Source organism: Alternaria rosae, assembly GCF_020736505.1.
Source record: "Alternaria rosae strain MPI-PUGE-AT-0040 chromosome Unknown BKA58scaffold_1, whole genome shotgun sequence".
Taxonomy (NCBI): Eukaryota; Fungi; Ascomycota; class Dothideomycetes; order Pleosporales; family Pleosporaceae; genus Alternaria; species Alternaria rosae.
Genome location: NW_025763570.1, coordinates 5,300,754 through 5,315,738, shown reverse-complemented (window position 1 = coordinate 5,315,738; position 14,985 = coordinate 5,300,754). Strand labels below are relative to the sequence as shown.

Below are 14,985 nucleotides of genomic sequence, written 5' to 3'. Positions count from 1 at the left end.
AAAACACTCAATCTGCCTCTACCCACACGACTCTTCCATGTATATTCTTCGCCTTTCCTACGCTACACCGCCAGCGCCTCCGCCAGCACCTCCAGCACTTCCTCCTGCACCATCACTTGCACCCCCTTTACCCGCTTTCCTCCGCATGCTCTTGCTGCGGTGTGAGTAGTAGTTGCTCGGTTCCTTCATTTGCTCCTTGTCGAGGCGCTCTTGGCTGGGTTGGAGTTTGCCGTCTGTGGCGCGTTCTTTGACTTTGCTGACTTTGGAACCCATTGTGTGGAGTGTTGGATGTTGAGGGGGTGGGAGAGGTAGAGGTGGGTAGTGGGGATGGTGAGGTAGGAGAGGATGAGGAGGTAGGTGGTGAGGAGGTTTGCGCGTGCGGTGGAGAGGTGGATAGAATGATTACACTGTTATCTTGTTAGCTCTTTGTCTGTAATTTGATGTGCGAAAAGTCGCGTGCGCGCTTTCGCAAAGGCAGTCTTCTACTTACGGCGGCGCTGGATGTGGTTCCGGTGCTGGTTTATTCGGTGGTCTTGATGTCGCGTCGGTAGGTTGAGGTTCTTGCCGTGAATGTTCTGGTCTAGAGTAAAGGAGGAAATTAGGGAATGGAACATTAAGACCGAAAGATACGAGATGGTTGCACAAACTGCCTAGGTAGGATTGGGCATACGTACGACAGGGATGACGTAGGTGGGTGCGGCTGGAAGGGCGGATCGGCAGGGTCTGGTACCTGGAAGTGGGGCGCAGGTGCTTTACTGGATTGGGCGAGGATGATGATTCTGGGTTGGATATGGTCAATGGGAGTGATATTGGGTTGGTGGTACTCGTTTGAAAATGGTTGGGCGTGGAATGGGAAGGAGTGTGTACTTACGGTGGTGCAGCTGGTGGTTCTGGGTCGTTTCCACCATCCGTCATTGCTCCAGGACTTGAAAACGCTCCTTTGTGTGACATTGGATTTGAGTACTGAGACTGTTGAACGAAGTGCCAGGCAGTTCTGTATACTTCAAGTAAGAGCTTGTGAGTTTCGATGACAGAAACGGCGTGCACAACGGCGATGGAAGACTGCTCGATATTGTTGATGGCACCAGAGTGGGCTTGAAGTGAAGTCATGTCAAGAGCTGGCGAGAAGGAGATATTCATGGTATCCATTGTGTCGATGACCTAAACCGTGCCTCATCCCGACTCTTATATATGATATGAGGCCTCTCATCTCAGCACGAGCATGAGCGCATTTCCAACGATCTCCCACCTGCACCGGCTCACAGCCGGAGTCATGGCTGTCGCAGCACTCTACTCTTTCGATTTGGCCCCCATGATGCCTCCCAGAAATCCCCTAACGAGTAGGAATGGTCGTTTCCATGTTGAAGAACGCGCTAGAGCAACGTTGAAAGCTCGGCCAGAACGTGTAGGGTCGGATATAGGGCTAAGTTTGGTAGCCGTGACCCGCTCGACAGCCGTTCCAGGAAGATTCATTGGAGCGACCCGATTTTAGTCAGAGGGAAGCCTGATGAGGCTCAACTTAAGCTTTCTCGCATGTGTGTCAAAAACTGACCCGTTTCGGTGTCTAAGTGCGAGGCAGTTCGGTCACTTCAGTCGGCGACTCGGGAGACTGAATTAGGTGCATCAGGCGAGCCATTGCCTTTAGTCGGGGTCGGTTCGTTCTCCAGCTTCAACCAAGCGGATCGCGTCGCGGGCGATGCTGTAGGTGATGTGGCTGTGCGTGGGGAATGGGCATCGTGTAATTTGGCTAGGGCGGTTAGAACTTCCGTTCGTGGGAGGCCTGGTAGGCCGAGCAAGAGGCTTACTCTGGATCGCCACCATGGCGGTATTGTGCAGAATAAGGCCCTCAATCATCTGTGATGGAGAGGGAGAGAGAAAGAGGAAATTGCGACATATTGACGGGATTGGGACGTGGAGACGTTTGGCCGTTCGCGCATGGCGCATGGCAGCCCCGCTTCAGCCCTGGAGGTCCACAGCACCGGGCTGGTTCCTGGCCGTGGCGGCCTCGGCCACCCACCCAATTCCCGCCGCTATTCTGTATACCCACCAACAACTGCATCATCGTCATCAATCTCAGCACACTCGTGACTCTAGCTCTCTCATCATCTCTCTTTACGTATCGCCATTCTGCCGCGACGTTCGATGCGCGCCCTTCCTATTGCTCACACGTCTCTGCCGCGGCGGGTTCCGACATCCATTTCCCTGGGAGCACCGACGCCCAGGTCTACCAGGGATCGTGGGCTTATCTCAGCCATAAATAGAGAGCTTCGTGAAACTCTGGGATTGGTCTCAGGACCAGACTTGTGACTCGTATCACAATCATGTCTGCCTCGCCCTAAGGTGAGCGGCCGTTGGGGGCCAATGGCAGTGCACGCGGAGCCGAGTTCCAGGACCACCACCAAGCCTCTGACAGCCTCGTCTGTGTGACTCTGCTTATATAATGCATGGCGAATTCACTGTGACGTCTTGACTGGTTAATAACCCAGCAGGTAAATTATTTCCAAAGATTCCAGACCATCGGCATGAGGGCCAATCGAGCTCTTGTCCCTGCTTCGACCGGTCAGATCTCGTCTTACACCTTACCACACCATTCGGACTGCGCATGCATTTCCTGTCACGGGAGTATCACGCCCTTCGCGCTTATTTATCAGCTCTGACAGGTTGAGTTTAAGATGTGATAGGAGCGGAAACAGAACAATGTCCGAACGAGCTTACGGTATATTTTTATTGCTGTTACTAGAAAGCATCCAGGAAAGAAACCCATGCCTCAACGCCAAAAAGTAAATCGATCTAACAGTCTTCAGTGAATTGTTTCTCGGCGACGAGAGGACCCAAATATTGTTGCCAGCATGAGAGCGTTTTCTACGTGCAAAGTGGTACAGGACCATTGCAGGTGCAGCCAGCAGGGCAGGGTGTGGACGTTGTGGATGACGGCTCCGCCGGCGCCGGCGCCGTAGGCACAGGACTCGTCACGTCGGTTCTATAATTCTTCTTGAGCGCCTCGACAATCAGATCGCCCATGTCCTTATGCCCGTCCTGCGTGGGATGCAATGTCCTGGCGATACGCCCATCCTTACTCCCACTCCCGCCATCGAGCGGCTGCGGCTCAACCTTCCATTCCATCCACAGACCTGGATTCGCGGGATCGCGAAAGGTAAGTACCGTGTATTGATCCTGCTGCACGGCCTCGCCCTCGGGATATCCACGTAGCTTCTCTACGACATCCTCGGGCGGGCCGGGAACGCCTGGGTCGTCGCTGGACTCGTACGTGGTAGCAGCGTCGCCGTCGTGGATGGTGACGACGAGGCGGGCGGGATTGTTCCAGATGTGTACGTTGGAGCCGTAGTTGAGCTGCGACCACCAGCTGTGGCCTGGTTCGCAGAAGCGGTGGCCTTCGAGGGCGGGGTTGATGTCGATGTATTGAATTTTCGGGTCGTTGTATTGTTCGACTGAGGAGCGGATGGCGAGGTTCACGGCGTCGACCTAAGGGGGGAGGTGGGGTTAGTGTGTGGAATGGAAGTGGCATGGAAGTAGAACTTACCAGATCGTTGAACTCCTGTCGCATCTCCTTTTTGATAGTTTGTGTCTGGCTGGAGTTTTGATACTGGACGCCGAAATTCCAGTCATTGCAGGCGTCGTCGAGGGCGAAGAAACGCGCATATCCCAGCATGAACAGAGTCGCGTCGTTGCCGCCGACAGCGGGGTGGTACCTCCAGGTCTCGATAGTATCTAGGACTGCCTGCTTAAGGCCACCTCCAACTCTGTTCCTTACTTCCTTGATCTCTGACCTGCACTTTCCTGTCGGGTTTTCGGCATTGTCATCTTCGTATTTCGTCCCATAATCTTTGTTCCTGTCGGAATGAAAGAGGCAGAAGTCGGCCATATCGTAGAATTGGGCGTTGTTACCACCAGCTTCGAGGAGAGTCATCTTGGGTCGTGTCAATTTGTCCATTTGATCGTGGATGTTCTGTCCCAGACGAGCACCGGAACATGCTCTGAACTCAAACAAGGGTCCTTGGTCGGGGTTTGGCGTCCAGTCCTGGTATTTGTCGTTGACTACGGTCGACCAGGCGTACTTGTAGCGCATGCATCCGTCCTCGTTTCCGTCGTATGCGGTGTCGTCGCTCCATTGAACTCCGCTCTGTTGTATTTTAGTCCATATCTAGGTAAGTAGCTTCCTAGTGTTGGGTTCACTTACTCCCCATGAATCTCCGATGGCGGAAAAGATGAACTCATTGTCTCGGGTTGTCAAAGTGGGATTGAGCACTACGCCTTTAGGGTAACCCAACACCGTCTGTGCTAGAAGTACTGGCCCAAGGGCGATAGCATTGCGATATGCGAACATGTTGTTTCTTTTGGTTCAAAGCTTCGTTGGCAGATATTTGTGTAGGAGAGGAGATAAGGGGAGGAACTGGTTTGTTGTCTTCACTATCCACTCTCTTCACGACCTTCTTATATCTTTCACCTTGAGTATCTCTTTCTTGGCCTACTGTCAGCAGTGAGCATGTACGAGACCGTCTGAGCAGACTTGCGATCCCCAACCCATCTTCACGAAGCGTTTCAGCGGCACGGAGCTGACATCATGGATCCTCACGTCGGTCGTGTATACTTCCCACATGTCTCATTAATCGGACATACAGTTTGGGGTCTAAGGATATACACTGGGGATGTCGAAGTGATCGGTTAAGATATTTTAAACGTTGTACAAATTATGATGGCCCGTACCCCTACGAATTGTGAAGTGAACCAACTCCCGGGCGAAAGAGCTTCTGATCCTATTCGACATCATGATGGAAGCCAAGATTGACGTTCGCCCAAAGATCGTCGTCGATAGCCTGCGCGCATTCCTTCCGATGGGGCCAATAACGCCCGGCGATTGGGGTGAGTCCACCTTGAAACCTGGGGTCGGCAAAGCCTCGCTTGGCAGTCAGAAACGTAAGCAGCAGGGCGGAAGAGCGACAGGGCGGTAGCGAAAATAATTGGAATCAACTCAACCCTGAGGCGGACAACTGATCCTGCGCGAGGCTGTGAACATGCACCAGAATATCTACTGAGCGGCGGGCCTGACCCCAATTCGAAACCTTCACGTCAGTCTTGCCGACCAGGCTGGGTGCCCAGGATTCAACATATCTTGATGAGGCGATGTTTCTAGCCTCATGAAACACGCATAGCAGTCTGTTGAAGTCACTCGTACAGGTTGATCGACAGCAATAACACCTGATTTTCAAATCGATATCAAGTAGTGCGCGAATGTAGTGACTACAGCTACAGGATTATCCCCCAGTATAATCACCAAACATGCTTTTCATTCATCGGTATCCCAAATACCGAGTGTGACATCCATCATCCCCTTATCGACATGCGCTTTCATCCGACTTCCTGCACCTCTCCCTCTGATAGCTTTGATGAACCCGTCACCTTCCTCTACCTCATCTAGTGCACTCGCATTGAACTTGATCGAGCCCTCTCTCACAGTCGCATCCATGCTGCCAAACCAACTGAATGGGTACCGCAGGTACATATCACCATCGCCGACGTAGTGCTCACTAGTCGTACTGAGAAGTGGATCGTAAATCTCATCCAGAAGCTCCCGGTTTGCGTTGTCCAGTCGAAAGTTCGTTTGACCAGACTTTGTGCTCGTATAAATCGCACTGGCATTATCCAGGCTCATAGCAGCAAATGGCCGCAGATATGCGTTTATATTGCCGCTGTCGCTTGAGAGATTAGTCGATGAGCCATGTGGTATCTGCGCAACCAGATTACCCGAAACAGTATGAATTTCCGTGCGATGTGTGAAAGACTGCTGTGGCCAGTATGCCCAAAGCGCAGCGACATCAGCCGCCCCGCTGACTGTAGATACCGAGATAAGTTCTGGTCGCATGGTCTTCCCAATGAACGTATACCGAGGTACCAGCATCAGAATAATCTGCCCGCTTTCGCTGTGCATCTTTATCGTACCTTCACAGCCGTACCATCCCCACATGACTCCTGTCGTTGAGCTAGCAGAGATGTTGTGAGGGTGCAATGGGTCTTCGCCTTTGCCACCTTCGTATGTGTACTCGCCGTGCGAGGTATGTGTGATGAGATTTTTGATCTGCCAGGCCCAGTCGTGGATCCATAGATCCATTGTCTCTGATCTGATATCGAGCACATCCAAGGGACGCACAGGTGATTCTGGACGAAAGCAAACCACAACTTTGATTTCTGTACAAATGTCTTCGTCATCGTCGGAGGGAAGGTAGTCCAGACTGAGGCTTGATGCAGATTGGTGGTAAACAACATTCTTGTAGTCTGTCGTAGAGCTGGAATTGATTTCGAGCCGGACTTCAATATCTGAGGTCTGGGCGACGTCGCCTTTCTGGACGTGAATTATACCAGAGAGACGATCGCCAACTGTGGAATTGGATTTGTCGAATAGATGCCAATGGGTTTCAGCTCCGTCGCTGTATGAGACATTGAAGCTGAACATGCGCGTTTCACTAGAAACGATCGATTTGCATTTATCGTAGTTGATGATGGCCGGATTGGTGTTGTATAAAGATCGATCCGGAGTTCCCGCAAGGTGGAGGGGACACGCGTGCCAATACAGCAATGCTATCGCAGATACGAAGAGGCCTAGTTGTGGTACTCTCCAGAGCAGACGCCGACGAAAGGAGTGTTCTGTATCCTCCCTGGTAGTCTGTGTGCTCATTAGCATCAATGAAGCGAATGTATACGTTAACGATACTAACCTTCCGTGCTTCACGCCCGCTCGAACCCGCCTTCATTGCCATTTCTACCATGATTGCGTTGTGATGTAGATTCCTTGGAGAGAGGCAGTAAGTGTGGAAACAGAACTAAACGAAAAGAATTGCAGATGGCAAGCAAAAGCAGGAAGGCAGCCATCGCGATGCCATGCTGACTGTGAAGACGCCCGGTGCCGCGCCGCACGCAGTTTCAGAAGTCTGCGACGCGCCACAACGCAGACCCCGGCATGAGGCGGACTGCACGCCTGTTACTCGCACTGTTAATAGCTCATGTAGATATTCTAGGAGGAGCCTGCGCCCGAGACGCGCATGATGATCGTGTACGAGCGGCATCCTTCGCGCTTCCGTTCCGCCCCCACACGCTAGTATCAGAAGACGAACGCGTGACGTCACAGCAGCATGGTCTTCACGGTCAAAATAGAGTGAAAGTTCATAAATGCTTCATCTTGAAGATTCCTTTCTTAGTGAGACCTTACCTATCCGTGCTATTCAATCAGAAAATTGCCAGCACTCGCCCGCTCACAGGCTTGTCCAAAAACACATATGCCAACTCCGACGCCGACGCCAGAGAAGTATGCACCAAAGCTCGTGAGAGTCTTTCGAGCGTTCTCTTGCTCGCCGTATCGAGCTCTTTACCATTCAGGGCGAGCTCGCGGCAACATGAGATAACCTTGAGCGTCGTGGGTGAGTGGGCAAGGCACCAGAGGGCAATCACCGTTCTTGTACTTCAAGGAGCACATCAAGCGCAGACACTCGGTGTTGTTCTCGGTGCATGGGCGACACTTCGTACCACCGTCACATCGCCGGTCCAAGCCGTAACACTCCGTGCATGCGACGACGGTCTCGGGGAGCTTTACATTCGCGCGCGGCGGGACGACATGGATGGCACCACGGAGACGCTCACCATTCTTGCTGAGATCCATGATACGGGCCTCCTTGAACTTGACTTCGTCCATAACTTCCTTGAGTTGGCTCTTCTGGCGATCGCAAAGAGTAGTCATCTCGCGAAGCTTGCCCTTGATGTCCTCCATGGCGGCACGGTTCCCACGTTGCTCTTGCACTTCGGTCAGCTCGAATTTTCGGACGACAAGCTCTTGTCGCAGATCAGCTATGAGCTGCTCCCGTGCAGTCACAGTGTCAGCAAAGTGCTGATTTTGTAAGAGGTGATGGTCAATGATCCGCTGATGGTCGACTGCTTTCTGACGCAAGTCCTTGATGGCATCCTGGTCCTCCTTGATGATTGCCTCAGCTGTCTTAATCTTACGGTTGTGACCTTCAATGGTCTGCTTGAGCGTCGCCAACTCGGCATCCTTAGCAGCCATCTTGACGGCATGTACACCGTACTTGTCTTCTAGCATGTGTTAGCTCAGGCCCCCTTGATACGGTATGATGTTCGAACCTACTTCCGGGGTTTGCCTTGTTAATCAATGCATTGCGGACACCTAAATGTTGGTGTTTCTTTTTAATCTCAGAATCTTTTCTTGCGATCTCAACTTCTTTGCTTACCAGCTCAGCGTCTTTGGCGTTGATCTCAGCATCCTTGACCTTGATCTCAAAGTTCCTTGCCTTGATCTCAGCGTCCTTGCTCTTCATCTTAGCGTCCAAGTCTTGAACTTCAGTCGCCTTGCTCTTCACCTCAAGTCCCTGCTTTTTGATCATCGCGTCTCTCTCAGATAGAGCGCGAGCCATCGCGGCATTCTGGTGCTCGGTGGATTCGATCTGAAACTGGACAAGGCCTAGCTTCGTGGCGGCCTCAGTGTTCTCGTCTTTAAGCATGGCAAAGGTTTTGTCAGCGGCTGCCAACCTCCTCTCTAGCTCCATCTTTTGCTTCTTGTGGATGTTCAGCTCTTGGGTCGCAAGATCCCAGGCCTGCTGAGTTATTCGTACCACCGCCTCTTGGTCGGATCCGAAACCATAGACGGCATGCTCAACCGAGTCTGCTGGGGTCGGGGGTGTATCAGGTCTAGTAGGCGCGGATGGCTCGAGGTCCGGGACGAGGAGCGGTGAAGAGATGGGTGGCGACGGGGAGCGGTGACCAGAATGATGATCGTATTCGCTGTCGGTGGCTTTGTCGTAGTCGTTGATTGTCTCGATCATGCTCTTGAATTCCATACTGTTTTCAGGGATGTATTCGGGGATGGGCTCATCTGACCGAAGCGCGGAGGTTAAAGGCTCTTGCTGCTCTTGCAGGAAAGATGCTACGGACTCCGGCGCCTTGTACGGCTGGGCCAACGGGGAAAACATTTCCGAACTTGAAGAGAGACGTGTAGCAAAACGAGGGACTAAGTGAGTGCAGTCAGTTATATGGTCATGCAAATATGTATTGAGTCACATACCACTGGCTACCGTCGGCAACGACGCCGGTCGAGGAGCTGGTGCCAGTATAGGTGTAGAGGACTTCCGCTGTCTCATGAGAGTGTCGAGACCCGCGAAGTGGTTGCGTGGAGACGACCCTGTGCGGTTCTCCGTGAGTGACATCTTACCGACGAGGCCGTTGTTGCGGATAATGCCGTTGACGCGAGTGGTGCTCTGGGAGGTGCCCTCGTCGCCGAGGTCAATGAGGTTGGCTGACATGTTGCCAGTGGTCGGTAGTGCGGGCTGTGGAGTGGGAAGGGGCAGAAGAGCTGTCCGTTGTGGGGGTTCTGTTTTGATTGTGATAAGGTGAGAGAGACAGCAGTCCCGCCAGTGCCAAGCCAGAGACGAGCGCAACAGGCAGTCACGGTGACTTACACAACAACAGCACGTTGCTAGGCCTGTGCGCAAGATAGGAAAGTGAGCTCGAAAAACGGAAACGACAGGAGAACATGCGAGGAGACTGAAGATCCTTAGATGAAGTGACTAAGGATTCTTACGACTACTATACGAAGTGGATAGTCTTTGATACCCACGTAAATGTATCCAAACTTACCAACGAGTCAGACGCTGTTGTTATGCTATAAATGTCACAGGCGGATAGCGAAGCATATACCTTTGTGCCAGGGCTTCGTCTATAAAGATCCTTTTTACCAGACCATCGCCGTTCGCTCTTATAATGCGTGCTTGATATGCTCTTTCCGGGTTGAAAGTGCACAGGAGGCGATGACATCATCCTGATTCTGCAGTGAAATGGTCGGCAAATGCCCACCGGACAACGACAAATAACAGTGTGTGAAGACACTTCACATTACTGTAGTCTCGAGATGCATACGCAATAAGAAGAAGGGCTCTTTACACAGACGCACGCCTACAATGCTTCCAGGCCGTCTCTTGCCAAATCAGCTCCTGCGTCGTGCTTGACCTTATCTCAGCGCACGTCTAATGATGAAAAGAACAGGAAGAACGAGTGAAAAAGACTTGCTATACTTGACATGTGCAATAGGAAGACTCAGAGCGCTATCAATCTCTTGCTGCATGGTTTAGTCGCTACGTCGACGTCTCCAAGCAGATTGCGCTGTGAGCGGCGAAAAAGTCCCGATCATCGGCCGAAACGCTTGAGCTCCCAGACCCTCAAGGGCGGATAGACGACTGCAGCCCATGCGAAACCGACAAAGTTGCCCATCTATTCACGTTAGCTTTGCACATCTCTGCCTCTTCACATGCACATACATCAGCTCCATAAGTTCCAACCTGCTTAGCGATCGGTCCAATGTACCAAACCTGGGCCATACACATGATGGCACCAATCCAGCCGATCACGAAGGAGGTAAAGGCAGCGATGCCAAGTGGTAGCTTCTTCTTCTGGTTCCAGACTTGCCAGTTGAAGCCAGTCTTGCGACGGAAGATCAAATGTTCCTCGAGGGTGATGGCGATCCAGACTGAGACCCAGTAACCCATGAGAGCAAGGAAGTTGGTGAAGATTTCGGCGAGATGGGCACGACCTGCTAAGGCGCAGACTGTGTAGATGACTACGCCAACGGTGTTCCAGATGACTCTCGGTACGACACTTGCGTAGCGGCCTAGGATCTGGGCATCGATACCGGAAGAGTAGGTAGGGACGATGAGGTTGGCGACGAGACCCAACGCAACTACTACGCCGCAGAATGAACCGAAAGCACCTAAGGGCTTGTATGCTTCGACTATTAGGGCGCCTTGCGATACCCTATATGCCGCTTCCCAGTCCGTGTTGATCAACATACCGCATGCTAGACCGACACCCAACATGAAGGCGAACGTAAAACTGCACATCAGACCGAACATGGTCATGCCGAATATCTTGAACGAAGATGCGTGTTCGGGGTAGTAGACGAAGTAGTCTGCTGCTCCGCCACCGTACGTGATAGCCGCAGCGAGTGTCAAACCGAAGAAGCCGATGCGATTCCCGATTATGGTATCTGGGTTTTCATCGCCGTGAGACTCGGAGGAGATGTTGAATTGCGAACCGGAGACACCAGCTAGTATACAGAGTACGACCAGTTGCGGTAACCAGGCCCAGCGCTCGTAGTAGTGGAAGATCTGGTAGCCGAAGGTTGTGATCGCCCACGCTATGATGGCTACGATGATGATGCCGACTACCACGGACATGGAGTTGCCCGAAACAGCCGAGAGTATCTGTCCAGCGACTACGCAGTCGATCATCCCGTACCCAAGCAGAACGATGATGTTGAGCAGGACGACGACCTTGGACGGCCACCATCCTGTGATATATCGTGAGAAGATCATCGTCCGATTCCCGCTCTTTGGGCCAAAGGTTGCAATGTATGCGACGACAAGGCAGCCAACGAATGCGCCGAAAACGGCCAGCAGGCAGGAATCGAGGAAGCCTAGGGCGAAGACGGCAGGACCGAGCATGCCGAGCGTGATGTTGTTGGCCGCAAGGTTGACGCTGAACCACATGATGGCCACCTGGGAGTATCCAAGCAGGCGCAAGTCCTGTCGCTCCTCCGGTTCGACACGCTCAATGCCGCGGGCCTCGAGGTTGTATGCGACGAGCCGTCTCTCAAACGTCTTCCACATCTCCTGCCATTTGCTCTGGTGTCTCACTCCTTCATTCTCGGTATCGTGTGCGCTGACAGGTAGTCCGGGTTCGTTTCTCGCATTCGAGGCGAATATGGCTTTCTTCTCATCGGGCGGGTTCGTGATGGGGTCCATGGCAGCGACCTAAAGCCATTAGTAGCAGCCTTGCGGCGAGGGAGCAAAGCATGAGTCCTTTCGCAGGCTTTAACCTGATCAAGTTCAGACCGTATATCTCAGATCGCTGCCAACGAAGACGTTGGCTAGCGAACACCGGTCTCATGCGTTCTGCTATCTGACGTTACCTTGATCGGGTGATATTCTGCTACTCGGCTGCATCCTGGCTATGTTGCCGTACTTTTGAAGAGACAATGACGCGATTCGACGGATGGAAAGTAATGACCAGGAGAGAGATTGAGCGTGAATGGAACTTGCGAGAAACGGTAGTGACATTTAAAGCGAAGGGCGACGAGCGAAAGATGGCATGACCAAGAACCCCGCTATCGTGCCGTCCCGAAAACCTTGCGCCTTTCCCGTGTCTTGGTCTGCTCACGTAATGGGATGCGTTCAGACTTCTCTACCTTTTGGTCAGACTCGACTTGTCGCGCGCATACCCGTGGACGTGTCAAAATCACGCGATGGTCGTGAAGGTGTGGGAGCAGACCTCTGTGGTCATAGCTTCCCTGGGTTCACGCGGTGTTACTCGCGGGTCAGCCTCGCCCAGCTAACATCGACGCTGCAGTTCCATGATAGCATCATCTCGCATTCAACAACAAAGAACAAAAATAATGGCAGAAATGCTACGGTGACGCCGACGAGCACATGCCATCTATGGCGACGTCACCTTGCGCATAGAGCAAGTACACGCGGCGCTCTTATCATCTTCGGCGTCAGCCAGTACCTCCCGGTCTACGTCGGCCCTGTGTCGCCTGCGACACCATGCTCTTTCCTCTAAGCTGCATATTCTCTCCGACCGTCTCTACACTTAGCAAATGTTCTACTACCACCCTACTTCCAGGTTTTCTTCGTGTTTTGGCCATTTTAGGCAGGTCTAAGATCTGCGTTGCGACACATGAACACCGGATCATCAACCCATGAACCCATGCTTATCTACGATAGGTAAGATGCCACTAACCGCTATTACTGTACCTCGACTACTACCGCCATCTCCGGCCATTGCCGTGGGACTAATGCGGGGGCAGCGACGTAGACGAGGCTAAAGTGAACGATACTTTAGATATGCATCTAAGCATGCATTATTAGGTCAAGCTTTAAGTATCTGTCGATGTGCATCAGACTGCAGTAAGTCTTGCATTCTTCAAAACTATCTCTCGACGTGTATTCATCATGAGGTTGGCGAATACATTGTTGTTGACCACTGGTCTTGTACCACTGACCTTCGCTGCGCCGGCAATCCATGGACGGGCCAACAACAGCACATGTAGGAAGACTACTGTCGCGATCATGTAAGTCTGATATTTAAAAACACAAATCAAGGTTGACTGATAATTTGTAGCGGTGGCGGAGTTGCCGGTATCACAGCAGCTGTAAGTCTACATTGAGACTCTTCTCAAGATGAATGGAACAAGGCAAATCCATCTGATTCAATACACTTCGGAGGCTCAACGATTACGTCTAATCCAGCTACTAACGGACTGTAGCAAGCGCTTGCCAATCAATCAGTTACCGACTTCCTGATTCTCGAGTACCAAGATCACATCGGTGGCCGCATGCGAAACACAAAGTTCGGTTCCGACTCGAACGGCTACCCTTATACCGTCGAGCTAGGCGCAAACTGGATCTCTGGTCTGGGTGAGAACACAGTAGACGGTCCAGAAAACCCTGTCTGGACTTTCTCAAAACAAGTCAACCTCTCAAGCCCAAACTCTGACGCCTTCTCCGTCGCGACATACAATGAGACCGGAGCCGTGGACTTTACGAACATACTGGACGAGTTTGAAGAGTACTGGAGCGTGTTCGAGCAAAGCGCTGGAACACTGCTCTCGGAAAACTTACAAGACAGGAGCTTCCGTGCGGGTCTTTGGCAAAGTGGGTGGAGACCCAAGGGCGATCCTGCGCGCAAAGCTGTTGAGTACTATCTTTGGGATTGGGAGACTGCACAGGTAAGTTAAATGGATCTACTACTTACGAGATGTGTTAACATCTTCGCCTTAGACACCGGAAGAATCAAGCTTCGTCTACGGTATCACAGGATATAACCTGACCTACTATGGGTTCTCCGAGATCAGCAACTGTAGGGGTCTTCCCATACGTATCTGAGATCGCCACTAACAAGAACTCTTGATAGTCTGCACCGACCAACGCGGCTTCAACACCTGGCTCAAGCACCAAGCCTCCAAATTCCTCAAACCCAACGACCCCCGCCTCCTCCTCAACACCATCGTAACAAACATAAGCTACTCCGAGACCAGCGTCGAGATCACCACGTCCGACAACTCCTGCATAGAAGCCGACTACGCCATCTCCACCGTCTCCCTCGGTGTCCTCCAAAACGACGCCATAACCTTCTCGCCCACCCTCCCCGACTGGAAGCAATCCGCCATCGCCACCTTCTCCTTCGGAACCTACACAAAACTCTTCTTCCAATTCAACGAAACCTTCTGGCCAACTGACAAGCAATTTTTCCTCTATGCTGATCCTACGACACGCGGGTACTACACCGTCTGGCAGAGTCTATCGACAGAAGGGTTTTTGCCTGGTTCCAATATACTCTTCGCTACGCTTGTGGATGAACAATCATACCGTGTCGAGGCGCAGGACGATGAGACTACAAAGGCAGAAGGCATGGCTGTGCTCCGTAAAATGTTTCCCAACATCACGGTTCCTGAACCCATTGCGTTCACCTATCCGCGCTGGTCTCAAACACCCTGGTCCTACGGTTCTTACTCCAACTGGCCCACTGGAACTACACTCGAGATGCACCAGAACCTCCGCGCAAACGTAGGCAGGCTTCATTTTGCGGGCGAGGCAATGAGTGCGGAGTACTTTGGTTTCTTACACGGCGCGTGGTTCGAGGGCCAGGAGGTTGGCGAGCGCATTGCGGGCCAGATTACGACAGAGTGTGTGAATAAGGGGAGTGGATGTGGGGATTACAATCGGTATGAGGTGTTGCATGGGACAACGGAGTTGTGGGAGGTCAATGCGTTTAATGGGATGGGAACGAGTCCATTTTTTGTGGCGGACACTGGGGAGGCGGAGTAAGAGAGGACAAGACGTAGGCGCGTCTTTGTATCAGTGTCGTAAGATGGCAACTGTTCGCTGAGCTAAGGGTTTACTTTGATCCCTTGCA

The 14,985-nt window shown here is 52.2% G+C and overlaps 5 protein-coding genes across 5 annotated transcripts; 1 reads left to right on the top strand and 4 right to left on the bottom strand.

Moving 5' to 3' along the window:
• Positions 1 to 25: 25 nt before the first annotated feature.
• BKA58DRAFT_34823 (uncharacterized protein) lies at positions 26 to 1,345 on the bottom strand. The gene is made up of 4 exons (XM_046168468.1): positions 872 to 1,345; positions 675 to 779; positions 491 to 580; positions 26 to 407 (listed from the first exon to the last, which is right to left on the bottom strand). The coding sequence occupies exons 1-4, from the start codon at positions 1,147 to 1,149 to the stop codon at positions 128 to 130; spliced, it is 753 nt and encodes a 250-aa protein (XP_046032207.1). The 5' UTR covers positions 1,150 to 1,345; the 3' UTR covers positions 26 to 127.
• Positions 1,346 to 2,862: 1,517 nt separating this feature from the next.
• Positions 2,863 to 4,345, bottom strand: BKA58DRAFT_305959 (SGNH hydrolase-type esterase domain-containing protein; the record flags this gene model as incomplete). The annotated part of the gene is made up of 3 exons (XM_046167085.1): positions 2,863 to 3,483; positions 3,542 to 4,141; positions 4,199 to 4,345. The coding sequence occupies 3 exons, from the start codon at positions 4,343 to 4,345 to the stop codon at positions 2,863 to 2,865; spliced, it is 1,368 nt and encodes a 455-aa protein (XP_046032206.1).
• Positions 4,346 to 5,205: 860 nt separating this feature from the next.
• On the bottom strand, positions 5,206 to 7,013 carry BKA58DRAFT_374893 (uncharacterized protein). The gene is made up of 2 exons (XM_046169375.1): positions 6,732 to 7,013; positions 5,206 to 6,679 (listed from the first exon to the last, which is right to left on the bottom strand). The coding sequence occupies exons 1-2, from the start codon at positions 6,780 to 6,782 to the stop codon at positions 5,306 to 5,308; spliced, it is 1,425 nt and encodes a 474-aa protein (XP_046032205.1). The 5' UTR covers positions 6,783 to 7,013; the 3' UTR covers positions 5,206 to 5,305.
• A 365-nt stretch (positions 7,014 to 7,378) lies between these two features.
• On the bottom strand, positions 7,379 to 11,813 carry BKA58DRAFT_302766 (permease for cytosine/purines, uracil, thiamine, allantoin-domain-containing protein; the record flags this gene model as incomplete). The annotated part of the gene is made up of 5 exons (XM_046166948.1): positions 7,379 to 7,975; positions 8,253 to 9,028; positions 9,086 to 9,370; positions 10,215 to 10,284; positions 10,332 to 11,813. 5 exons carry the CDS (start codon positions 11,811 to 11,813, stop codon positions 7,379 to 7,381), a joined length of 3,210 nt encoding a protein of 1,069 aa, XP_046032204.1.
• A 1,209-nt stretch (positions 11,814 to 13,022) lies between these two features.
• Positions 13,023 to 14,897, top strand: BKA58DRAFT_303097 (polyamine oxidase; the record flags this gene model as incomplete). The annotated part of the gene is made up of 5 exons (XM_046166955.1): positions 13,023 to 13,141; positions 13,192 to 13,222; positions 13,337 to 13,798; positions 13,851 to 13,929; positions 13,984 to 14,897. 5 exons carry the CDS (start codon positions 13,023 to 13,025, stop codon positions 14,895 to 14,897), a joined length of 1,605 nt encoding a protein of 534 aa, XP_046032203.1.
• Positions 14,898 to 14,985: the final 88 nt, after the last annotated feature.